General features: G+C 38.0%; 2 protein-coding genes and 1 long non-coding RNA gene across 3 annotated transcripts in view; 1 reads left to right on the forward strand and 2 right to left on the reverse strand.

The window, feature by feature from the left end:
• Nup35 (nucleoporin 35) overlaps positions 1-6,028 on the reverse strand; it is a 29,369-nt gene extending 23,341 nt beyond the window's left edge. The window contains exons 1-2 of the mRNA XM_048345131.1: positions 5,890-6,028; positions 1,247-1,417 (exon numbers count right to left, since the gene is read on the reverse strand). Of these exons, the coding sequence (XP_048201088.1) occupies positions 1,247-1,417; positions 5,890-5,998 (280 nt within the window). The 5' untranslated portion in view covers positions 5,999-6,028. The remainder of the gene's footprint in view (positions 1-1,246; positions 1,418-5,889) is intronic.
• Positions 6,029-8,325: 2,297 nt separating this feature from the next.
• LOC125350490 lies at positions 8,326-14,263 on the forward strand. Its single transcript, XR_007210753.1, has 3 exons — positions 8,326-8,376; positions 8,511-8,513; positions 13,033-14,263. It is a non-coding gene; the product is annotated as an uncharacterized LOC125350490 (long non-coding RNA).
• Positions 14,264-15,603: 1,340 nt separating this feature from the next.
• Dusp19 (dual specificity phosphatase 19) lies at positions 15,604-26,755 on the reverse strand. Its single transcript, XM_048345132.1, has 4 exons — positions 26,389-26,755; positions 22,599-22,645; positions 19,685-19,837; positions 15,604-15,887 (listed from the first exon to the last, which is right to left on the reverse strand). Exons 1-4 carry the CDS (start codon positions 26,612-26,614, stop codon positions 15,648-15,650), a joined length of 666 nt encoding a protein of 221 aa, XP_048201089.1. The 5' UTR covers positions 26,615-26,755; the 3' UTR covers positions 15,604-15,647.
• Between the last annotated feature and the right edge of the window lie 282 nt (positions 26,756-27,037).

Raw genomic sequence — 27,037 nt, forward strand, 5'->3', positions numbered from 1 at the left:
GTTCAATTCCTTAGCACCACATAAATAGAAAAAGCCAGAAGTAGTGCTATGGCTTAACTGCTAGCCTTCAGCAAAATGAAGCCAGGGACAGTGCTCAGACTCTGAGTTCAAGCCCCCAGACTGGCAAAAAAACAACAAAATGTGGACAACATAGTAAGAAAAGAAAATATGATGACTCCTTTTCTCATGTGAAAGTACAACTCCAGGAAATAAAATGTGAGCAAAAAAAAAACTCACAGACAGTGCTCAAGCTCTGAGTTCAGGCCCCAGAAAACACTCACCCTCGAAAAAAAGAAAGTACAACTTCATTCCATGTATCCCTGAATAATCTCTAACTATGGAATTTGTCTGCCAAAATTAAACATATTTCATTTCTATTTCTCACAGTAGCATATTAGATAGAAATAATGCATAAAATAATCAACTTTTGTGACATAAAAATGCTTTTGTAAGTCAGAGAGCAAACAAAGTTACATAATAAAGCAGCCCAGCCTTCTTTAAGATGATGAGGGCCTAGAGTACACATAAGCTACTTAGAGCACAGGCTACAGAATAAGAATGATCTAGGCTTTAACTGTTGTTACTAAGTGAACTTAGCCAATTGCTTAATACATGTAACCTCACTTTTCTTTTTTGAAAGCAGAGATATTACTCTTTGAAAGTGGAGATACTACTTACACTGATCCTTTAAAATTGATCTTTTCCATGAAATAATACAGAAAATAATTAACATAGAGCTTGGCTCACAAACACTCAATATATGGGAGTCACAATAAAATATTACATCTGAAAGTTTAACATCTGTCCTGAACATACGCTTTTTTTGTTTTGCTTTGTTTTTGTCTAACCACAATCCTCAGATCTCAACTTCCTGAGTAGCTAGGATTATAGGCGTTAGCCACCGGCACCTGGCCTGAACATAATGCTTTTAAGTGAATTAATTTCAAATATAACTAAGGACAAAAGCCTCTCTCTTTCATCAATACTAATTTTCAAAAGAAGGTAATAAACCACTTTATACCAAATAATATTTTAAAAGGCAACTAAAGAAAGAACAGTTTCCATTTAAACCTATGTTGTAAAAATATTAGCTCACAGAATTCTTCTATTTCAACAGTTCTTGTTATGCACTAAAACAGGAAAGTTACCTTTTAAAGTGTAATTTTGCTAAAAATAAAGTCCTACAACAAACATGGGCTATACATGCACTGATATACTACACAATTACTCTAAGCAATACACCTACCTGTAAGTAAAGGTGATCTCATTTCCATAACTCCAACTGAAGGGCCACTAATTGTTCGAGGTTGTGGAGTCACCGGAGCAGGCAAATCCCCCATTAAAAATCCAGGTAAGAACTGAGCATTAACTCCTGGCTTTGGAGATGTAGGTGAACCCAGCATCATTGGTTCAGATCCTAAATCAATCAAAACATAAAGTTAAATATATTTCTATCATAAAAATGTAACAATCTAGCTTGAGTGTGAGAATTTAATCAAAAATTCTTATCAAAGAACAGGTGCAGGGGCTGGGGATATAGCCTAGTGGCAAGAGTGCCTGTCTCGGATACACGAGGCCCTAGGTTCGATTCCCCAGCACCACATATACAGAAAACGGCCAGAAGCGGCGCTGTGGCTCAAGTGGTGGAGTGCTAGCCTTGAGCAGGAAGAAGCCAGGGACAGTGCTCAGGCCCTGAGTCCAAGGCCCAGGACTGGCCAAAAAAAAAAAAAAAAAAAAAAAAAAAAAGAACAGGTGCAATTATTTAAAAAGCCAAAATCATTCCTAGAAACACCAAAGTAAACTTATCTTCTATTCACAGTATTAGACTTAGTCGCTTATTAGTATTAGTCGTGTCTGTTCACATTGTACCGGTTTAACGCTTTTTTCTCTGTGTGTGCCCATCAAAACTAGAGCTTGAACTCAGGGCCTCACATGGCTTTTTTCACTCAAGTCTGGCACTCTACCACTTTAACCATACCTCTATTGCATATGTCTTTTTTTGGAGGTTAATTGGAGATAACCACTGTTTTTTAAAAACTCTGATCCTCAGCCTACTAAGTAGCTAAAATTAGAGGCATAAACCACCAGTGCCTGAAAACAGACCCAGGCTCAGGCTACTCAGGAGATTGAGACCCCAATGATCACTGTACAAAGTCAACCCAGGCATGAAAGTCTAATAGACTCAGCTTAATTAACCAGAAAAAAGTTGGACAAGAAGTGCAACTCAAATTGTATGCAAGGGTATTGAGTTCAAGCCCCAGAACAAAAACCAACAAAAATGATAGTGAAAAGATATTGGGGGGGGGGGGGGACCCTACAGCCTAGTGGTAGAGTGTTTGCCTCATATACATGAGGCCCTGGGTTCCCATTCCTCAGCACCACGTATATAGAAAATGGCCAGAAGTGGCGCTGTGGCTCAAGTGGCAGAGTGCTAGCCTTGAGCAAAAAGAAGCCAGGGACAGTGCTCAGGCGAGTCCAAGCCCCAGGACTGGCCATAAAAAAGAAAGGAAAGATATTGGAGGTTTAGCTAAGTGAAAGTGCACTTGCCCAGACAGTACATGGCCCTAAGTTCAGTCCTCAGTTCTGGGGGAAAATAAAAAAAGATATAGTAAAAAAGAGTTGCCAAGTTTTTAATTATTAGATTATTTAATTATAATTATTATGTAATTATATTATGTAATTATCATTTAATCTGATTATTAATTAGTTATGATTCCCTAATAGCAAACTAAGAATGACTGATATCTCAAGATTAATTTTTATAGTTTACATAACAGATATTTGTCCCATGGAAAACTGTATGTAATTTATTCAACTATTCAGAATAAACTAGCATAGTAAAGTAGAACCAAAACAGTCAAATATGTGGATTCAAGGTCTCTTAAGCAAAATGAAGGGTAGCCATATACTCATAGCTTTTACAGTATTAGAATTACATCCAATAAGGCACTTGACCTGAGACTAAAACAGTTAAGTCCTCAGTACATAACCGTAATTATTATTATTCTACCAGTATTTTATAATATTAAAAAATGATCAAGGCATGACTACAAATTTGAAAACTCAATTTGTCCACTACATGTCAAGACTGAGTACCACTCATAGCACTCAAAAAGTCAAATGTAAGCTGGGCACCAGTAGATCATAATTGTAATCCTACTCAGGAAGCTGAGATCTGAGGATCATGGTTTGAAGCCAGCCCAGGCAAGAAACTCCATGAGACTCTTACTGGTGTTGTGGCTCAAAGTTGTGAAGTGACAGCCTTAAGTGCAAAAAGCTCAGAGATAGTGACTACTCCTTAAGTTCTAGCCCCATTTCCAAAAAAAAAAAAAAAAAAGTCAAGTGTTTGGGATGCTATTTAAATAGCTTTCATTGCTTCTTTACTTCTAAATAGCCTAAAAAAAAAGTTTCTTAAAATTCCAGGAAATGATGGAAACATTTTTTGGTAGTGGTGCTGCTGTTTATTTTTGCTTTGGGGTTGCTGGGCAGGGGGGATCTTTTCAGGGGGGAGAAAGAACACAGAAAATGAAGAGAAGTGTGAACAAATGCAGTTATGGTATTCAGTATACACTATGTAGAAAATGAACTATACAACTTGCAGACAGAAATGGGAGCAGGGAAATTGTTTAAGCCAAGGGGTACCATTGTCCAAAAAGAACTGAACTCATTCTGATTTATGAAATGGTAACCCCTCTGTACAACAACTTAATTAACAATAAAATTAGTTAAAAATTAAGAATAAAATTTATTTACTGCTATTCAAAAGTCAACAATTATTTATCCTTCTTCTTCTCATTATAGTAGACCTAGATAGTAATACAAGACTATAAAAGAAAAAAAATGCAAATTCTTAAAAATCTGCTAGTATTACAAGATGTAACACATGATAATTACATTGTAATTATTTCACAAAATGCTAGCTATTATGTTACATGAACTACAACATTCAAACACTAAAGTGAAACTAAAAGCCTAAATAAAAAATTTTGAACAAAACAAACATTAGGGAATCATAGTAATAATATACCAAGTTTTTGGTAACAATCCGACCTACTGTCAGTCGCTCATCCTGAGAGGAGAAAAAAAAATGACACATTTAAGGAAGTTTTGCTCTTTTTAAGGAAAGTTTTGATCTATCAACAGATAGTAAAAAGCACCAGAGAATGAAGAAGGCACAACAGTCTCAGATTGTCACTACTCCTTGGGGTTAAATTTCACTTAAGAGAACTTGACCTAGGGTCCTGGCTTGTCTTAAATTGCATTTGTTTGGCTCTTAAATAGTTAAGTACTGTAATTTATCTTACTCAGCACAACTTGCTGATATCAGCAAGTTTAATATCCCAAAAAGTTCTGGAAAAAAATGTAGATGCCAGAATACATCTGCAACATGTGAAACTAGAACTAAAAATGAAGTTTCATGATCTCTAAACTAAAAGAAATATACCTAACCAGACCAACATATGTACATAAGTTTTCATTCAGCAGAATATTGGCATTATGGACATTATCCAGTTTTTTACAAACAATTCACGTTATTTTATCCTCAAAAGAAACGTTTGCTACACAAAAACCAGCTAGCTTTACACGCCCTTCTATACAATCTCTACAAACTCGGAAAATTATATTCTAATACAAATGTAAGTTGTGATGATAGATGTGTTTTGCTTTGATTTGCTTTTTCCCCTCAGTTCCAGCGGTTCCCCCAAGTTATTAAAAAAAGGGGGGAGGGAGGGGGGCTGGGAATATTGCCTAGTGGCACGAGTGCTTGCCTCCTATACATGAAGACCTGGGTTCCATTCCTCAGCACCACATATACAGAAAATGGCCAGAAGTGGCATTGTGGCTCAAGTGGCAGAGTGCTAGCCTTGAGCAAAAACAAGCCAGGGACAGTGCTCAGGCCTAGGACTGGCAATAATAATAATAACAACAACAACAACCCGAAGGAGCAGGGGGATCAATTATTAACTTGGCTTTGGAACCCAGGTAAAAAATTGAAATAAACTGTGTGTATGTGTATGTGTGTGTGTGTGTGTGTGTGTTTTTACAACTGTCTGTACTGGTGTTTAAACTGAGGCTTGGGCAATGTCCCAGGTTGTACTCCACTTGAGCCACAGCTCCACTTCAGGCTTTTTGGCAGTTAAATGGAGACAAGTCTCGCAGATTTTCTGGCCGGGGCTGGCTTCGAACCAAGGTTCTCAGATTGCAACCTCCTGAATGACTAGGATTACAGGCGTGAGAGCCCGATGGTGTGGCAAGTATGAATCTTGGAAACACCAAGTGGAGGAGATTAAGAGGTAAAGACCTCCAGCCGAGGCACTTTTCTCCAGAAACCGTAGGAAATCTTATCTTACTACGAAGGCCAATCCCCTCAATGGTTCCCATCACCTGGCTGAGGAAACCTGCCCCGCAGCACACTTCCATTGCTATTACAAAGCATGCGAAAGGCCAGGGGCGCAGTGGGGGGGGGGCCAGGATACCTGCCCCGCGCCGGGCTCCAGCGCGGCAGCCCCGCGGGGGGCACCGCCCACCCACGTGTGCCAGGTCAACTCTCCGCACACTCTCTGGCACACTTCGTCAGTGCTCCGGATCTCCGCCTTGGGTACCGCAGCCAAAGGCCTGGCCACCCCAGAGGGCGCGGAGCCGGCGCGGCGGGCACCCAGAGGCCATCCTCCCGCCCCCGCCCCAATTTCCGCCGTACGGTCCAGGGAAAGACAGGCTGACAACGCCGGAGCCGGCGCCCAAGAGGGACAGGGTCTCGGACCACGACGCTCCCCACCGCGAAACCAACGGCCACTGCCTGGCGGCTGCTGCCTTCCACCCCAGCCCACTCCCAGGCCTGCGACGTGGGTGACAGCGCCGGCACGGAACGGCAGGCGGCGTCTTACTCACCTAGCGCAAGCGCCTGGGGCTCCACGGCAAACGAAGCCATCTGGACCGCGGCAACTACCGTCAAACCCAGGACCTTCCAATTTTTCAAAAATGGCGGAAACACCCCCATCCACCCACCCAGGGGCGGGAGAGCGCTGATTTGCGCTGTTGCGTCACTTCCGGACATGCGTTGTATCCAAACTGAGGACGACCGGGACCATTTTGGTATAGGGTAAATATTTTTTCCTCTCAGCCTGGAAATCTGTGAGAGAGAAGATCAACCAGTGTGGAATCTGTGCTGCTAGTAATGTTTTGGGCACAATGTAAGCCTTCTGATTTGTTGATGGTCGCATTTCATAGAAACAGATTCCTGTACTTTTTCATAATCGACCTGAGTTTCCCAGATGTCATGTTTCAGCTAGTCTGTAATTCTTTCCCATGTCGAATTTTGCACTTAATACATAACCCTCCCGTCTCAAGACATAGTTGTCTTCTATCTGTATTCTATTTCCTTAAAAGTTTGTGTTCTCGGGGCTGGGGATATAGCCTAGTGGCAAAAGTGCCTGCCTCGGATACACGAGGCCCTAGGTTCGATTCCCCAGCACCACATATACAGAAAACGGCCAGAAGCGGCGCTGTGGCTCAAGTGGCAGAGCAGAGTGCTAGCCTTGAGCGGGAAGAAGCCAGGGGCAGTGCTCAGGCCCTGAGTCCAAGGCCCAGGAGTGGCCAAAAAAAAAAAAAGTTTTGTGTTCTCTACTTACGTTAAAGAATAATTCTTAAGGCTGTTTTATTGCACATTAATACATACAACATAGTATATACCTAAATAAGAGAAGCCATGGCACCCCTGGTGCTCTCCTGTCCTTGCCATCCATGTTCCTACTCGGCTCACTCTGCTGCTGTTCCTTAAAGATGGTCATGTATATTGTTCACCCATGATTTATATATGTGAAAAACTATACTTTTTAGTTTCACAAAGATTTTGTAAAAGTGATGCTACATGTTACATATTCTGGGATGCCCCTTAGTCGCTACATGAAGTATATTATTCGAAAATATCCACCCATCCTTCTGCTGTTTCCTGTAGGGCTTAAAAAAAAATCTGAATCTAGAACGAATTTTGTCACTGGGGTAATTCAATAGCAATTCCAGAATAATATGATAGGTTCTTGGAATTTGTATTTTAAGACCATTTCAATTGACTTTTAAAAATGTAATTGATGTGTTCAATTTTGTTACCCAAAAAGTTATGTTCAAGGCTTACCCTTATAACTACAAATGTGAATTTACTTGGAAATAGTGACCTTGTAGATACAATAAAATTCAGATATACTAGATTACCACCAGTTTGGTAAATTAAAACAACACAAATATATCATCTTATACTTTAGAGATTAGAAATGCAAAATGAGTTCTATAGAATTAATAATCTATTTGCCACTAACATGAGCATCTTCTGGAGACACAAGGGGAAAAAGATATTGTCCTTGCCTTTTCTAGCTTCTACAGGTCAAGTGTATCCAAGGACAAAAACCACAAGACTCAGGGGCATAATTCAGATCAACCCCATTTTAGTATCCAGTTGTAGTCATTAAGATAATCCAGGACAGGCACGGTGACTCAGACTGGTAATCTCAGCTGCCTGGAGTCAGAAATCCAGTTCAGTGCCAGCCCATTGTGCTGGGGGGACTTAGCTAAGCTAAATCCCATCTCAGCCAATAAAACAGGCTTTGTTTATTGAGCTGCTGTGATCTGAGCTACACAGGAGACATAGGTAGGATAATCATGATCTGATTCATGTGCAGTCAAGAACATAAGACCCTCCCTAAATTACTTAAAAATGCAAACATCTGGCTGGGAATATGGCCTAGTAGCAAGAGTGCTTGCCTCCCATACATGAAGCCCTGGGTTCAATTCCATAGCACCACATATAGAGAAAAAGCCGGAAATGGCACTGTGGCTCAAGTGGCAGAGTGCTAGCCTTGAGCACAAAGAAGCCAGGGACAGTGCTTCAAGCCCTGAGGCTTGCCCCAGGACTGGCAAAATAACAAAACATATATATGTGGACCTAACAATATATATGTATGTATGTATATATATATATATATATAATCATTTCATTAACAAAAGGTAAGTTGATGGAAGGGGGGATAAAATAAATAAAAGGTTAAATTGGAAAACATTTTAACAAGAGGGAACAGAAAGGGGGTGGTAAAATGGGTGATATAAGAAAGGTGTTTAACTTATTTCAAATACTTTTTTGTGATTTATAGATGTTGCTAGTTTCAGTATTATTATTATTATTTTTTTTTTTTGGCCAGTCCTGGACCATGAACTCAGGGCCTGAGCACTATCCCTGGCTTCCTTTTGCTCAAGGCTAGCACTCTGCCACTTGAGCCACAGCGCCACTTCTGGCCATTTTCTACATATGTGGTGCTGAGGAATCGAACCCAGGGCTTCTTGTATAGGAGGCAAGCTCTCTTGCCACTAGGCCATATTCCCAGCCCAGTTTCAGTATTTTTTTAATTAAGAAAATTTTCACTTCAAATACGAATTATAGACAGGTACCCACTGGCTCATGTTTATAATCCTAGCTACTCAGGAGGCTGAGATCTGAGGAACAAAGGAAAGCTCAGGGAAAGAAAGTCTGGGAGATTCTTAATCTCTAATTAACCAGCCAAAAACCAGGAACTGAGGCTGAAGCTCTAGCCTTGAGCAAATAAAAACTAAGAGACAGCCACAAGCCATTTTCCTTTCTTCCCATGCAGTTCACTCTACCCTTTCAATTGGCTCTTGTCAAGATCTGGGGAAATGTTGTTTGCCCTACCTTTTCAAGACCTCTAAAGTATGTGCTAAGACCTTAACAGTCTTTAGATAGAAGATAATTTAGCTCTGTATATTTAGTGGGCTTTCATTGTTTGGGGGTAAAACTAATTTCCTACTTCTCCTAATCACTTTCTACTTTTACTTTTCAATAGCTGATAGTGTTTCTAACCTAAACACATGCTTCACAAGCCTTTGTTCTCTCCTTTCTTCTTCAACTCTAATAGTATCCTTTGAAGTACTTATCTATTGTCACATTTATGCAAATAATTTCCAATACTGTATGCCCAACATTTCTGTGAAGCCAAATGTCATTTTTCTTTCTTTCTTTTTCTTTTTTTTTTTTTTTTTTTTTTTTTTTTTTTGCCAGTCCTGGGCTTGGACTCAGGGCCTGAGCACCATCCCTGGCTTCTTTTTGCTCAAGGCTAGCACTCTGCCACTTGAGCCACAGCGCCACTTCTGGCCATTTTCTGTATATGTGGTGCTGGGGAATTGAACCCAGGGCCTCATGTATATGAGGCAAGCACTCTTGCCACTAGGCCATATCCCCAGCCCCCAAACGTCATTTTTCTAGATGCTTTCTGATACAGAACAATATATCAGTACATTGGAAAATGAAAACAACTCATGTTACCTCTAAACCAACCCCATTCTGGGTATTACTTTTTCTGTTTCTGTCATAGAAACACACATCTTAAATTATAATGTTTGGGAAAAAGAACAGAACTGAGTCAGATCCTCTTGAATTCAGAGCCCGATGCTCCTATTTAAAATCTGGATAGCTGGGATTTGTATTGGATTTCTAGATTTTACTTTTTGTAAAATAAAAACAATACCATGAATATCTACATTTCTTCCCATCATATATTCAAATACCAACTCTTATTTTTTCTGCCTCCTCAATTTTTAGATGAGTACCAACTCTCCACCTTTCCCTGCCTTCAGTCTTTCACATCAATTCTAACACAGAGCCAAAAGTTCACTCTTTGTATATATTACCTGGCTGTCCAAAATACCCCTAACAGGGGTTGGTGGTATTTCAAGTATGGTTCAATCCCTATAACCTCTTGCCTAAACAACAAAAACATCATCAACAACAACAACAAAAAAAAAAACCCCACAACCTTGACTTAGTGTTTCTTACAGCTGCCTCCTTTTTTTCAGCTTCCATAAGGCTCACATGTGCAGCACTTACCAACTGATAATATTTATAATTATTCTATATACATTCTCAGCTGGGCACCCCAGAAAGGAAAAAGTCAAAACCTCTCATTTCATTAGGCACTCCTAAAAGCATAGAATTCACATTTCAGCCTACTTCTACCTTTGAGTATTTAAGAAGTCTGTACTAAAAAATAAAGTCCTTCAACTTAGTGCCCTAACCTTCTCCATTTCTCCCATTACCCTCCCTTTACCTTCCTTTGGAAGCACCCAGACTCTTATGATCAGAGCTTCTCATTTCACATTTTGCTCAAAGAAATCCTGTGTCTATCATGTCCCCTGCCATTCTGACCCCCAATCCACAGGGCCCTTTTCCTTCATAGAAGCACAGTTTTCCTCCTGTAGGCAAGGAAACCTGCTCAAACATTCTAGCCTCAGTCATTGTTCTAGTTCAGAACATCCAATGCATCTGCAACTCATTTACTAGAAGATAATTTGGTATTTGTTTTGCTCATTTTCTTTTCAATGAATTTTCTTGCAGGAAACATTTCCCTTTCTTTCTTGTATTTTATTATTTTCAGTAAATATATGTTGAAAATATAAGTACAAGAACAAATTAATGATCAGCTCTTAAATATTGAACAGAGGATAATTACCTAAGTCACTTGATGCTATTTTGAATATTTTTAATTACAAACAGGTATTCTCCTCAAAGTGCTTATTATCATAAATGAAGATCTGCTTATAATTCTATTTTTACTTTGAGATTTTCAAAACTTGTATTATCTTGATGAGAAACACTTGTAAATTTCTTATTGTTAAACTACAATCTTAATCACAATATCCCTGTGTACACAAATATTAATAACACTTCAATACTTGCTTTTCTACTCTCAGTTTGGAACACATTGAATAAAATGTCACGTGGAATAGAACCTGTTCTGTGTTTCTTTTCTTTTTTCTTTTTTTTTTGTGCCAGTTCTTGGGCCTGAACTCAAAGTCTGGATGCTATCCCAGAGCTAGTTTTGCTCTTCTACAATAGCCACACTTAGACTGCAGGCTTTTTGGTGGATAACTGGAGATAAGAGTCTCTCAGACTTTCCCATCTGGCCTGGCTTTGAACATTAATTCTCAGACCTTAGCGTCCTGAGTAGCTAGGATTCTAGGCATGAGCAACTATCATTCAGCCCTTTCTATTTCTATTCTGGATTAGCACCCCTCCCACAACATAAAATTTCATGAAAGTGCTGTTTGTAGACTATTGTTTTTAAGCTTAGATGAAAAATCCATTAAGAGCATAATGCAGATGCCTAGGGAATATAACAGAACTTCTCTGATTGGGGGGGGGAAATGTAGGTACCGGGTTGGCAATGTGGCTTTATGGTAGAGTCCTTGCCTAGCATGCATCAAGCCCTGGGTTCCATTCCTCAGTGCTACATAAACAGAAAAGCCATAAGTGGCACTGTGGCTCAAGTGCTGGAGTACTAGCTTTGAGCAAAAGCAGCTCAGAGACAGTGCCAAGGTCCTGAGTTCAAGCACCAGGAAAGGCAACAAAATAAAACAACAACAAAAACCAAACATGTAGGAACAGGATAAGCTCCATTAAGTCAGGGTTCTGTTGACTAATCTGTCTTCTAACAGGAAAAAAGGCTTACATGGATAACCTTAGGCTACATGGAGAGTAAATTAAAATTTTATTTTAGGAATACATATTTCAACTTTTCTTCTAAACTCCAGCAAATTTTGAAAACTCCGAAATATATAAAGTCTCAAAATTCCTTAACTTTGATACATTCCCAAACATGCTGTGTATTGACTATTCATCGGCCTATTTATAAACGCCTAGTAATGTGCAGTATTTACATATAAATATAAAATCAAACTGTTGCTCTTAAAGCTTATTCTCAATCTGTTCTATAAAAGATAATTTTGGGGGCTGGGAATGTGGCTTAGCAGTATAGAGTGCTTGCCTAGAATGCATGAAGCCCTGGATTTAATTCCTCAGCACCACATAAGCAGAAAAAGCCGGAAGTGTCACTTTGGCTCAAGTGATAGAGTGTTAAGACTTGGGGAAAGAGAAGCCAGGTATAGCTCTCAGGACCTGAGTTCAAGCACCAGGACTGGCAAAAAAAAATAAATAAATAAACGATAATGAATTTTTAAAAATCAAAATGAAGGGGCTGGGGATATAGCCTAGTGGCAAGAGTGCCTGCCTCGGATACACGAGGCCCTAGGTTCGATTCCCCAGCACCACATATACAGAAAACGGCCAGAAGCGGCGCTGTGGCTCAAGTGGCAGAGTGCTAGCCTTGAGCGGGGAGAAGCCAGGGACAGTGCTTAGGCCCTGAGTCCAAGGCCAAGGACTGGCCAAAAAAAAAAAAAAAAATCAAAATGAAGAAAGAAGATATCTACCTTTCATAAGACTTTAGAAAAAGATGGAGTCTGTCATCTTCAGAAAGATGAAGGAAAGGGAGTCTTTATCATCCATGTTGTCTTCATCTCTCCCCATGACAGCCACTATTTAGCATGGACTGCCATTCACTTAAATTGTGATGTCACACATAACACATAGAGATCCTCTGACCTCTCTGACTTCAGTGCCAAAGGACAATGATCTCTAAAATGCCTTCATGATGGTTAACATGGGAGTACCATACTTTTTATTTTTATTATCTGCTCTCTATAAATGACTGAAACCATGTCTTTTTCTTCCCTTTCTTTTGTTGTTGTTGTTGTGCCAGTACTGAGGCTTGAACAGAGAATCTGGGTGCTGCCCCTTAGCTTATTCACTGAAGGCTAGTGATTTACCACTTGAGCTACAGCTTCACTTCCAGATTTGGGGTGGTTAATTGGAGATGAGTCTCATTGACTTTCTTGCCTTGGCTGGCTTTAAACCACAATCCTTAGATCTCAACCTTCTCCATAGCTATGATTACACCAGTGAGCATCTTGGTCAATGTCACCCCCAACTAATTTTTAACTTAGAATCTAGTAGCAAATACAATATTTCATCCCCAATGAATTATATTAACAGGAGAAATAGAAATATATATTTATTAAAGTACAGAACACCTAGAAACAATGATGGGAATATTATGAATATGTATACAAAACAATGTATACAAAACAAGTTAAAAGGTATACTTGAAATAGAAAATCTTAACTATGTTATTTTTAAAGCATAGCAGTGGAAACAAACTACACATATACGGAGTTAAACTGCTATTGTATATACTTCAAGGATATAAAACTTCAAAATCTGGTTTAAACTGCTACATAAGTACTAGATGACCAAGTCTCTTGAGAATCCCTTAGATAGGAAAATCAACAACTCAGAGTCATGTTGGAAAAATTAAAAATGCATCATCATGCTACATTTTTGTTACATTTAAATGTACCGTCCTTTTACTCATAAAGGTAATTCTTCACTGAGCTAACAAAATGGTTATCATTATATAAAGATTCTATTTATATATGGGACATTCAATAATATTTCCAAAAAAGACAGTTTGGGGGAGAACTTTCTAATACATTTGAACAACTTAAGTTACTAGTAACCATGGTGACATGGTATGGTAGCTTCCCTAAACCATTAACATTATACATTAAAATCAAAGGTGCCTTAGAGTATGCACATACATTGTTTTTTGCCAGTCTTGGGGCTTAAACTCAGGGCCTGAGCACTGATGCTGGCTTCTTTTTGCTCAAGGCTAGCTTTACCACTTGAGCCACAGCACCACTTCTGGCTTTTTCTATATATGTGGTGCTGAGGAACTGAACCCAGGGCTTCAAGTATATGAGGCAAGCACTCTTCCACTAGGCCATATTCCCAGCCCCTGCACCTAGATTTTTATGTCTCCATCAAGGTTGTAGGAAGGGAAAACAAAGTACAATTGCAGTAAACAAAAACAAAAACAAAAAACATTTAATACTAATACTACATTTCCCCTGAAATATTTTCCTTGAGTTAATAGAGCGGTCTAATTTTGTCCTAAAAAATTCTCTAGAACAAAATAGATATTTCCAAAAGACCTAGATATTTTCAGCTTTATAATTCCAATTATATGTAACTACAATCCTATATATTAAATCATAATCAGAAAGCCTTTTTAAGACTAAAGAATACTCAGGAAGGCACAATGCTTTGGTGCCTCTAATAATATTTATTGAAATGAACTCCGGGAAATAGAAACTGTTTTTATTTTTTCCTCTCTGTCTTTTTTCTTTTAGTCTTGTTTCTTCATTTGTCTGTCTTTGTCGGGGAGGGGTAAAAGAGGGCACAGAAATAGTGGAATAAAGAGTGAACAAATGCAGCAGTGGTACTCAGTTGAAAATGAACTATACAACTTGTGGGTGGGGACAGGAAGGAAAAACTGGGAGGCAACAACGGAAAGGGTAACATTGTCCAAAAAGAAATATACTCATTGTCTGATTTAAGAAACTGTAACTCCTCTGTATATCAACTTTATAATAATAAAAATTATTTAATTAAAAATTTTAAATCGTGTGTGTGTGCACATGGTCAAATACTTAAAACTCAGGGACTCACACCCGTCCTTGGGTTTTTCTGCTCAAGAGTAGTACTCTACCTTTAAATCTATTTAGGGAAATCATTCATAGATTCATTTTTAATTTCTTTTTGTGCTGGTACTGGGGCTTGAACTCAGTGTCTACATGTTGTCACTTACCGGTTTAGCCAAGGCTAAAAAAACAAACAAACAAAAAAACCAGAAAGACTGGAAGTATGGCTCAAGGGGTAGAGTGAGACACTGAATTCATTCAGTCCCTATTAGCACATAACACACACACACACACAAATAAATAAATAAATAAATAAATAAATAAATAAATAAATAAATAAATAAATAAATGATGAGGTAAACCACAGTGTTATCTCCACAGGAAGTGCAATAAACACAATGTATCTGTGATATATCCTTGTCTTACACAGAAGTCCCCAATTAAACTGAATTCCACCTAGTGACCTATTTTAGATATAGCAAACTCCTTTCTGTCTAAAAATGTATGTCTAAGAAATGGTGTTTCTTTATGAAACATTTTCCCACAGGCCTAAGGAGACCAAAAGAATTAAAAAATTAAAGTCTAACAATAGAATGCTAAGCATCCAAGAAACAAAAGCCCCAAACATAAAGGAAAATGACAAATAATAAGTTCATAGTAACATGAAAGAGCTTCTGCATAAACTTTTCAAAACAAAAAATAAATACAAGAAATAGAACTTTAAAAATCAAAATGAAATGTAGACATGTTTTCCTATGGAGACTTAAACCTTTTTTGTTTTCCTATGGAGACTAAAACCTTTTCTCAATACTGTAACCACTACATGTTCAATAAACCTTAAGATTTGGATATACTCTGGGAATGGGAAGGTATTCATATTTTAACTTTAACATTTTTTCCAAAAAAATTTACTCCCCTTATAAATAGAAGTCAAGTAGCACTTCAAGGTTTTTGCTTCATGAAGTCGGGTGCTAGGACAGAAAAATGCCAAAAGGCCTCATTAAGTGATTTTTTTTTCTGTAATATAGCCTTGAAGTATAAGCCTTTTTTCCTCTATAAAAATCTAAGAAGCACTTACACAAACACTATAATAACAAAGAGAAAGCAGTATAATATTTAAAATGTATTCAAACACTAGTTGAGAACAAACAAATTAACCCTCACTTCCACGTGTTAAAAGCAAGTTTAGTTGTTTACTCTCCCAAAAAAGAGGTAAGATGGCTGCCAATACCAATTCAGAAATTGCAATTGTTCATCATCTGTTAGAATGAAGGTCATGAGCTGTTGTTCTTTCCCAATTCTGGTGTGTCTTCACACAAATTGCTCTCCTTGCACTCTTGATAGGTACGAAGCTGCTCCATGAAGCCAGAATTTGGACATATGGAAGGTCTTGCATTTTTCACCAAAGAAAATGCACCAGTAAAGGAGATTTCTTCAGAATGCATCAGGAAGCCTATTACAATTGTGGCAGCCCTGGAAACTCCTGCATTACAATGAACAAGAACAACACCATCCTGCAATATAATCAAACCAAGTTATGAATTATTAGTTTAAGGTTATTAAATCCATTATGCATACTCTTATACTACTTAAAATTATGAAGCAAATGTTCCATTTTGTCTATTTATTAGACAATTTGTTTTTCAAAATATAACTCATTGCAACCAATGAAAAGTCAACTAATATATCAGTCAACTAACACTCTCCCTCCCAGGACTGAAATGCTATGATGATATATTTGGAATTTGTACAACAGTATCATTAATAAAACAAAAGTAATCTAGTAAAACATACATAAAAGTATAAAAACTGTAGTTGCTATTAGGGATATCAACTTAACAGCTCCATGTATATGAGAATAAGAGAAAAACCACCTGGAATATACACATAGAGACATAAGACATAATCCCAAACTGAATAGAAAGCCAGAAACATTTAAGTATTCTTATAAGGAAATGAATGCCATTGGCTTGGAAATCTATGTACAAGAATCAGCAAGAAACTGGGTATTGGTGGTGGCTAACACCTGTAATCTGGCCTACTCAGAAACCTGAGATCTGAGGATTGAGGTTCAAAGCCATCTCAGGCAGTAAAGTTTGTGAGACTGTTACCTCCAATTAAGCAGCAAAAAAAAAGACCACACAAAACAAAACAAAAAACACATAAACAACAACAAAAAAGACAAAAGCAGAACTAAGGCTCAAGTGGTAGTGCTATCCCTGAGAAAGAAAAGATAAAGAAAAAAGGGACAGCACTTGGGCCCCACACTTAAGCCTTAGTACTGGCATCCTCTCCCTCCACCCCACACATACGCAAATCAGCAAGGTAACATTTTTCTCCCACTGGACTACTTCATTCTACAAGTTAGTAACTTAAAATATTTAAGTTTATGGGTTAGTAAAATTGTGAGATCATGAACAGCTCGTGACAACACGAAGTAGAAAATGTAATCAGAAACTAACACAAGGTGAATAAATGAAATACGTTTCAGGTAATTTGAAAACAATACTAGCCAAGTGAAAAGGGACACAGTGCAGACCAATGCTGATGGGGGCAATATTGCATGAATAATGAATGTGACAGATCTTATGAGATGGCACTGAAACAGCTTGGCCTGTCTTTAGGCTTTTGAAAAGTTAATGATCTAAATGCAATGTCGTGAACTGCGAGCACCTTCACAGAACTAGACATTTCAGTCAGTCCATGTGCCAACCATAAAGGAAAAGAATAGGGGAAGAAGAAGAAGAAAAGACCTTTGTGTTTATTGGTACTGCTAACTTTGGCTCCAGTACTAAGACTATCTCTCTCCAGATGAGATGAGGGTAGAAAGAATATCTTATCTATCTTTGAGTCCAATTCTTGGCAAATATTATAGTATTCTATAAATACTCGATGAGTGAATAAATTAATCTGTTGTGCATTTCTGTGAGAAAATACAATGCCTCAAAACTTCAAATCACCATTTCCACTTCATTGTGGACATATAGCGATGTATATGTATGTGTGGGCATATAGTAATATAAATGTACATGTGAATAGTCATGTATATATAGTAATGTATAGAATGCTATGAAATTCCCTCTTTCGTTTGCTGTCTTACTACTGTCACTGCCTAGAGAATTAAAATCTGCCTTTTGAATTAAACATCAGCTCAGAATCCTTGACTCTTTTTTTTTTAAGTTTTTATTATAAAACAGATGTACAGAGAGGTTACAGTTTCATACGTTAGGCATTGGATACATTTCTTGTACTGTTTGTTATCTTGTCCCTCATACCCCCCTCCCCCCCTCCCCTTTCCCCCCCCCCCTGAGGTGTTCAGTTCACTTACACCAAACAGTTTTGCAAGTATTGCTTTTGTTGTTGTTTCTCTTATTTTACCCTTTGTCTCTCAATTTTGGTATTCCCTTTGAATTTCCTAATTCTAATACCAGTACACACTGTTTCCCATACACTCAGATAAGATTACAGAGATAGTGTAGATACAATCACAAGAAGGTGATACACGAACATCATCAATAGTAGAAACTACAGATACACATGGGATGTTGAAAGTAGTTACAACTGTGATATAACCATCATTTCCATAAAATGGAGTTCTTTTCACTTAGCATCATCTTATGTGATCATAAGGGTATAGCTATTGGGCTCTTGTGATAATTAGCACAGGTCTAGGCAAGTCACAGCAGAGAATCCTTGACTCTTGTCTTTAAGAAATCCAGGCTAGGGGCTGGGGATATGGCCTAGTGGCAAGAGCACTTGCCTTGTATACTTGAAGCCCTGGTTTCGATTCCCCAGCACCACATATACAGAAAATGGCCAGAAGTGGCGCTGTGACTCAAGTGGCAGAGTGCTAGCCTTGAGCAAAAAGAAGCCAGGGACAGTGCTCAGGCCCTGAGTTCAAGGCCCAGGACTGGCCAAAAAAAAAAAGAAATCCAGGCTAAAAACTCCTCTAATTACCTAGTGGTACAAATTAAGACAAACTTTATATTTAAAATATTTTTAAATTCCAAAAGGTATTAGTTACTGTTTCCCACTCTTTTTAGACACTGTTCTCCTTCTCATCTTTTACTGGTAGCATGTATGTCCCTTCTCATTTTAGTATGAATAGAGATGACACATACCACCTAAGGCATACTGTATATCTCCATTGAGGAAAACTAACTTATAAGCCTATCATTTAACTCTTACTGCAATGTTGCCATCTATAATATTTGTGTAGATGAGAGAGAAAGAGAGAGAGAGAGAGAGAGAGAAAGAGAGAGAAAGAGAGAGAGAGAGATTTAGGGGGACTACTTCTCATTTTGTAACCCAGGCTGGCCTCAAACTCTCGATACTTCTGCCTCTACCTATTGCGAGGTGGAATTACAGATGTACACCACCACATCTGGCAGTACTATATCACATTTTCCACTAAGTAACAGAATAGCTAACATTAGGCCAAAAAAAAAAAAAACAGGGAGAAAATGGGAAAGAAAGGAAGTAGACATGAACCCATGGGATCAGAACTCAATCCGGATTCAAACCTGTCTGTGCTAGGTATTCCAGGGGATTCATTTCTCTTTGTAACTGTTTTTACTTCCATCATCCACCAATTTTATATAAATGTTATAAGATTTACTGAATAAAAATGATGCCACTTCAAAGCATAATTATTAATAACAGCCTACATAAAAGCCTCATCAGTGTTGACATAGCTTCAATATTATATTGTCTGTCTTCTTAAGACATAAAATCCAAAGAACAGCTTCTAGTTAGCATTTTCATACAATTAAAGTAAAGCAGTAGATGTTTAGTCCCCAGAGTGACTTACAAATTTAAAAATTATTTTTAAAATGCATAAATACAAAAAAATGCATAAATACATAATCCCTACCTCAGTCATTAAGACAAATGCATACTAAGAAGAATGCATACCAATCATCATAAAAGAATTAACAAGAGTCTCTGGTCCATATTGTTACATTACAAATTATTCAGAGGGATAATGATTACATGCCCTCAAAGGAAATCTGAATAAATATTTACATAGGGAAATTCAGCAAGTAAGAAATTTTATCTCCTAACCTACGTCAGTAAAGCAAAAGAATAGAAACTGAGTTAATGTAAAAAAAAAAAAAAGAAAAGAAAATTTCTCATTAAGTAAAGAGCAATTACAGAACTGAAGGAGCTAAAGGAATTAATGAACACTTTTGGAGGAAAAATTCCATAATGGTTCTTCACAGATTCATTGCTAAGAGAATAAAAATTGGTAGCTGCTCAATCCTTTCAAAAGAAAATCCTTTGAAGAGCTGTGGATCAAATTGAAGCTTACCTTCATTTTTGCTTGTTCAATAAATTCAAAGCATTCTGGAAAATAAGACAGGATATCGGTCTCAGGCAAATCCATGATAGAAATGTTCTTATATGTAAACTCACTGAGGAAAGCATTCTCAATTCCATATGCAACATTGAGAATATGAGTCACCTTAAAGAGAAAGAAAAGAGATGATTTTTTTCAAAGTCCTTTAAGTTAGATTATATAAAAAGAAGCTGTGATATTGGTATCTATAAAAAGAAGAAATTTCAACATAGCTCCCTTGAATGAAATTACTTCCTGCAAGTTTTCTCAGACTACCTTGCCTGGTACCAGCAGTTCCCTCTGTACATTCATAGCCCTTATGTTTGCTCCACTAACTTACATGTTTTCCTCCCACTTACACAATCTCACTCCCAGCACTAAGATACTCCAGGAACTTATAGTCATAAGCACTGCAAGCCTAGCAGAAAGTACTTTACATATATGTTGCATAAATCAGTGAATATCTATATAAAAACTTATGCAAGAGAAATATATTTTGGTATATGACTCCTCTTTCAATACATATTTTGCTATTTTGCTTCATATTCTTCAATAGTCTCAGCGTTTTCATATACTTGCCAATATTTTCATATATTAGAGCATCTCTCTAGCCCTGACTCTCTTGTCTTTGCTACACTCATACTTATGGCTCAGACAGTATCTACTTCTCACTTTTGCTGCATAGCTGACTAGATTTGGGAGATTTAGGAGACGAGCCAACATTAAGATGATTATCATTAGAAATTTTGAAATAAGTTTAAGAGATAGCTATTGTGATCTACAAACTTGGAGCTCTAGAACAGTCCTTTTCTACTATGTGCTCAGGAAAACTGAACAATTTCTGCTGCACAAAGAGATAAATGGAATAGATGAGCAGTGAGGGACATGGGAGAGAGGGGCTCTCCTGGATGGCCTTCCTATTCTCTAGTTCCAGCCCTGGCATGGCTATTCTGCCCTTTTGTCCAGAGATTTCCCCCTGTATTCCACAGTATAGGTTCACTATTGTCTCTTTGGTAAGTTCTCTATTGAAGTGCAGGTGAGTTGTTTTCAGTAACTTACTATTATGTTATTATGTATAGTGTTGAAATTTTAAAGAGGAACATTTTTTTTTTTTTTTTTTTTGGCCAGTCCTGGGGCGTGGACTCAGGTTCTGAGCACTGTCCCTGGCTTCTTTTTGCTCAAGGCTAGCACTATGCCACTTGAGCCACAGCGCCACTTCTGGCCATTTTCTGTATATGTGGTGCTGGGGAATTGAACCCAGGGCCTCATGTATATGAAGCAAGCACTCTTGCCACTAGGCCATATCCCCAGCCCAAGAGGAACATTTTTATATTACACTTAGTATTCTATTTTCCAAAGTGTTTTATCAGAAGCACACCAGGCAATCAAGGAACACCTCATTATAATGCAATTATTATTACCATTTATAAACATAATAATTAAATTCCTATAGAAATTTCTGAAATAGACCACCTCAAAAGAAGTCCTACTAGTGACAATACTTAATCAAAATTCCAAGGCATTGCTTTAGAATATGCCCTGCATTTCTGTATTTCTAGAAACCTCTGTTCAGTAACTCAGTTTAGTTTTGTTTCCTCAAGCCTTGATTAACAAGGTTGTATGTACAGAGACCACAGTATATTCTAGTCTATATTTTAAACAGATCCTCGGATTGGTGATTCATGTTCATCAGCTCATTCTTTTTCAGCCTCAATCACACTGCCATTTTTTGGTCGATAGTACATATTTGGTCACGCTATGGTACATGCCATGTACATTAGTCAAGCAGTATTTTTTTTCCTTGACCATGCTAAGAAATTAGCTTGAACTTTCTACATGTAATTTTATTCTGCACCTGAATTGACCCTTGAGGCCATCAGATTCGATTCTGGTTTCTTGATTCCTTGTGACCAGAGACTTTCCAATATTTCTTTTATTGAATATGGTTGGTATTTTCATATCATACTAACCTTTCTTAGACAATAGATCATCCATTTTCCTCTTAGTTTCCTTTTTGTCAACTTTTGTAAGGCACATGTCCTTGCCAATCATCATGGTGCTGTTCAGACAGCCAAAAGGTTACCTCTCTAGTTCTTTTGAAATCTTAATCTAATCTAACTTTGTCCAATTAGTACTTAAACTTCCCATCATACAACGACTCTCTTCTTAAAATTTTCTCATGGCATCCATGATTTGTTTTCACATTCCTATGACCTCTCATAACTACTCTTTTGCCCTTCTAGATTCCTCTTCATTCATCATACCTTACAGATAAGTATCATACAACTTACCAGTTCTAACAGTATTCTACAAAGGCCTTCTCTCTCTGAATGGATTTCACTGGCCTATTGATTTCAATTGCTGGTTATAATTGAATACTCCAAAATATCTTCTGCCTGTATTGAATCTCTATATACCAGTGCTGTCCATAAACTTTACTTAGATCATCTACAGCATCTGAAATTAAAAGTGATCAAGTATTGTGGCACACACCTATTATCCTAGCACACAAGACGCTGAGGCAAGAGAAATTTGAATTTGAAGCTAGCCTGGGCTCTCTCTTGGCATAAACTTTATGAGCACAAGAATCTCTTGTGTTATCCAAACCACAGCAATTCTATAACCTGAAATACTTCTTGACACAATGATAGTGAAAAAGTCTTCTTGAGTAAATACTGAAAGTAAGGAATGAACCGCATCAGTTGTGTAACTGCTTTTTAATATTAGTTAAAAGAGTAACAAACAAATATTTAAACAATGGACTACATCCTATATTCCTTGCTTTTTTTCTCACTTTTTATTAATTAGTTATACAAAGGAATTTCCCTAAGTAAATGTAAAATTTAAAGTATTCTTAAAGGTAGCACCAAACGTCAAGTATTTTTACCTTGTACTTTCTCAGTATATCCAGATCATGAGCAGCATCTTGTGAACCTATAAGAAATATATCATATCAAGTTGAACATAAATATAATCATCTCACTTTTTATTTAATGTATTCAACAATCCTGTTGTGTGTGTGTGTGTGTGTGTGTGTGTGTGTGTGTGTGTAACTTGTGAAGACATCGTTGTAGTGATTGGCAGTATTCTTCATAAAAATTAGAAATATTCCTCTTATACATACCTTAGATTTTCCACATCTAAGAATGTACCCTAAAACTTATAGATATTGCAATCATTAGCTGTATGTATTTCATTATACTATTGTTTGAATCACAATGAACAGAAACAAAACAATCAAAAGGAATTTTTAAAAATCCCCACTATAGCTGGGTGCCAGTGGTTCATACCTATAATTCTAGCTACTCAAGAGGCTGAGATGTGAGGATTGTGGTTTGAAGGCAGCCGAGGCAGGAAAGTCTATGAGACTCTTTTCTGCACTAAACGACCAAATAAGCCAGAAGTAGAGCTGTGCCTCAAGTGGTAGAGTACTAGCCTGGAGCAAAAGATGCTCAGGGACAGCACTCAGGCACTGAGTTCAAGCACCAGAATTGGTATACACACACACACACACACACACACACACACACACACACATATCCTACTATAAAGGCTGAGTTAAAAAGCAGTACAGATTAGTGTGTATACATGGAGGATATAAAGTCATGTCCAACTGAACTACTTAATACTTTGTTATTTGCTTATATATATTTTCCGTAACTCACATGTTAAATACAGTTTTTTAGAACAGTACAACGGCATAATGAAATATATGTAGCCTTCAGAAACATTAGAAATAAAAAAAGAAAAACATTATGGTATAGATATTTGTTGATATATTAGGTCATAGAAGCCAGTTACAAAATATCATTATACATTTTTTATTTTTATTTTTTTTGGGCAGTCCTGGGGCTTGGACTCAGGGCCTGAGCACTGTCCCTGGCTTCTTTTTGCTCAAGGCTAGCACTCTGCCACTTGAGTCACAGCGCCACTTCTGGCCATTTTCTGTATATGTGGTGCTGGGGAATCGAACCCAGGGCCTCATGTATATGAGGCAGGCACTCTTGCCACTAGGCCATATCCCCAGCCCCTCATTATACATTTTTTAAAAGCCAAAAATATGTATACGCTTAAGACTAGCCAAGAAGAATAAAATATACAAGGTTAACTGTAGAGTCTCATGTGATTTTTTTTTTCTTCTTTAAATTCACTTTTGTTGTTGTTTCTATGTCAGTCCTTGCCCTTGAACTTAGGGCTATGGCACTGTCCCTGAGCTATTTGTTTGCTCAAGGCTAATGCACTACCCTTGGAGGCACAGCTCCACTTCTGGCTCCCCTGGCCCACCCATGGTTAATTGAATAATAGTATCACAGACTTGGAAGTGTGGCTCAAGTGGTAGAGTGCTAGCCTTGAGCTGAAGCGCTCAGAGACAGCACCCAGGCCCACAGTTCAAGCCCCACAACTGACAAAAAAAAAAAAAAAAAAGAGTATCATAAACTTTCCTGCTGGCTGGCTTTGAACTGGGATCCTCAGCTCTAGGATTAAGGTGTTTGGCTCTCACTTGTATAATGAATGCTTATTTATTTTATAACTGAAAAAAAGAGTAATAAGAAAGTCAGACACCCACAGTCTGACTTAGCACCAGCTGGTTTGAGAACACTCAGTAGCTTAATGATATGCAGGATGATCCTACCCACACTCCATGTATCATTTTTACAGTCTTTTTCTGTTGAAGTTGCCTTTCCAGATCTCCTACACCTGGAAACTGGCTCTAGTTAATAAGCATATTGTCAACTCAGAGAATAGCTTAAATAAAGCAAAGTTCATAACTCAAAAAATAGGCCAATGTATTTCAAGATTTTAAGCATCCTATTTTCCTGATTTATGTTTCAGTCTCATAAACAATGTTTTTCTCACCTAACTTATCTAAGAAAATCAGACAGCTTTATTTATTTATTTATGTTGTGCTGGTACTGGGGTTTGGACTCCGGACCTGGGCATTGTCCCTTAGCTTTTTTGCTCAAGGTTGAGGCTCTACCTATTGAGCCACAGCTCCATTTCCTGCTTTTGACAAGTTAACTGGAGATAAAGGTCTTAGAGACCTTTCTATCCAGGTTCAAGTTGTGGTTCTCAAGTCTCAGCCTCTTCAGTCGCTAGGATTGCAGGTGTGAGCCACCATCACCCATTAGTTTTTTTGTTTTTTGGGTTTTTTTTTTGCCAGTCCTGGGGCTTGGACTCAGGGCCTGAGCACTGTCCCTGGCTTCTTTTTGCTCAAGGCTAGCACTCTGCCACTTGAACCAGAGCACCACTTTTGGCCTTTTCTATATATGTGGTGCTGAGGAATCGAACCCAGGCCTCATGTATACAAGACAAGGGCTCTTGCCACTAGGCCATATTCCCAGCCCCCACTCATTAGTTTTTACTTCATGATTTTGTAACTAAAGGCCAGGAAGTTCAGTATGGCCGAAATTATCTTGATAACATCATGCTCATAGACTGCTAACTAAGACTGAATTCAGCTTTATTTAAAAGTGAGCTATCAAAATATTCCATTTTTAAAGTTGGATCATGTATACATAATTGTTTGTAATACTATTTTCTGTGATTTTTAAAAGTTTTAAATGATAAATATATTTTTAATCCTAATTTTCTACTACAGGACATTGTAACCATCTCCAGGGGAAAATAGGCTTAAATAAATTAATTTAGATTCAGTGGCTTAACATGTATGTCATCTCTCTTTTTTTGTGTGTGAAATACAAGACTACGGGGTGTATGTCATCTCTTAAGTGATTTTCTTAAAACAGCAAAAACCAGTCATGACTTAAATGAATAAATTTTTTAACCCAACACTTTCGTTATGACAAATATTTACCAACATCTGATACTTTGAAAATTTTTACTAAACACATACAGACACATGGACCCCAAACAGAATAGGAATACCTTAGAGCTGGCTACCACATTTTCAAAGTGACTTTAAAAATATGACTATGTGGACATAAATTAATATTGAGTCAAGAAAAATATAACATGAACATTCTGCTTTTCTGAACAATGTGAAATTAAATATCTATTAACAGTATAGGAAAATGACTTAAGAGAGTAGTGAGTAGAAACAGACCTCAGAAAATCACCTTGTTACAATATAATACTTAATAATATTCAGTTCAAGTCACTTCTCTCTAAAATCCAGATACACACATAAATAGAATTCTTAAAACTCCAACAGAAAGGAAAAGAAAAATCTTAAAACTCCAGAACATCTCACCAAGAGAAGTGAACACAGGAGGCATCCATTCCACATGGTTTGTAATAAACAGCTAAGCGGCCACACACAACTAGATTGATGTTTCTATAACTTGTAACTCTTGTCACTTGTTTTGCCTGAGGGAATCATTATTTTTATTTTTTTTAAGGCTGTAGCCTTTTATAATGCAAGAAAGCAGAACATCGGCTTGCCCTCCTCCAGAAAATTTAGAAAAGTAGGGGGAAGAGTTATGGGGAAAATTCAAATACTAGGTCTTAAGTGCTACTTTGAATCTATGCCTATCTTAGAGGTACAATGGGAATTTCTAGATGGCTAGTGTATGTTCCATAAGCTAAGAAGGCAACGTTTAAACTCGGCAGGTCAGCTGGCAGTTCAGGCAGTTACACCTAGGGGAGGGTGGGGTAGGGAGAGAGGCTGTCATCTATTTAAAGGGCTCCACTACTTAGCTGCAAGTTGGAATACTTACCTAGAAGCAACCAAGGCTTCACAACGCCAACCTGCAGATCCAAGCTATGGTCCTGCACGTAACCGCAATCATCCCCTCCATTTGGCTCCACTTCTTCCACGACGTGGATTTTGGCATCTTTCCATGTTTCTATAACTTTCTTCCCAGTTAGCGTGGTTACCCTGGTGCATTGCTTCCTGAGGTTATTCCGGGAGAATGCTTTGATTTCCTGGTTGAGAGAGTGCATCGCAAGAGCGGTGGGGAGCACAGCGGGAGGTTGAACTGATCTTTCCGGAACACGCCACTACTAAGCACAGCATCCAGGATGCTCCACCCTGCAGGTGACCTCAGCCTTCGCGCCACGAGCAGGACGCCCAGCTGGGTCTTTCTCAGAGCGGCAATGTAAAGCGAGCTTTGATTGGCCACTGAGAAGCCGGTGCCGATTGGATGATGCGTCCTCTTCCTCTTAATGTTGTAGCCTGTCTGTGTTCCATTCCCCCACCCCCATACCAGCCCAAGCGGTAAGCTTGTTTTGATAGTGTTGCGGTTAAAATCTACCTCTTTTGTATAGACAGAATGGTAAAATGAAAGAGTTAATTTGGCGAGAGGGCTGATGTCTCTCAGGTTAATAAAGACAGTGATTTTCTGGAAAGTTCGATCGTAGTCACTT

Source organism: Perognathus longimembris, chromosome 4 (genome assembly GCF_023159225.1).
Source record: "Perognathus longimembris pacificus isolate PPM17 chromosome 4, ASM2315922v1, whole genome shotgun sequence".
Taxonomy (NCBI): Eukaryota; Metazoa; Chordata; class Mammalia; order Rodentia; family Heteromyidae; genus Perognathus; species Perognathus longimembris.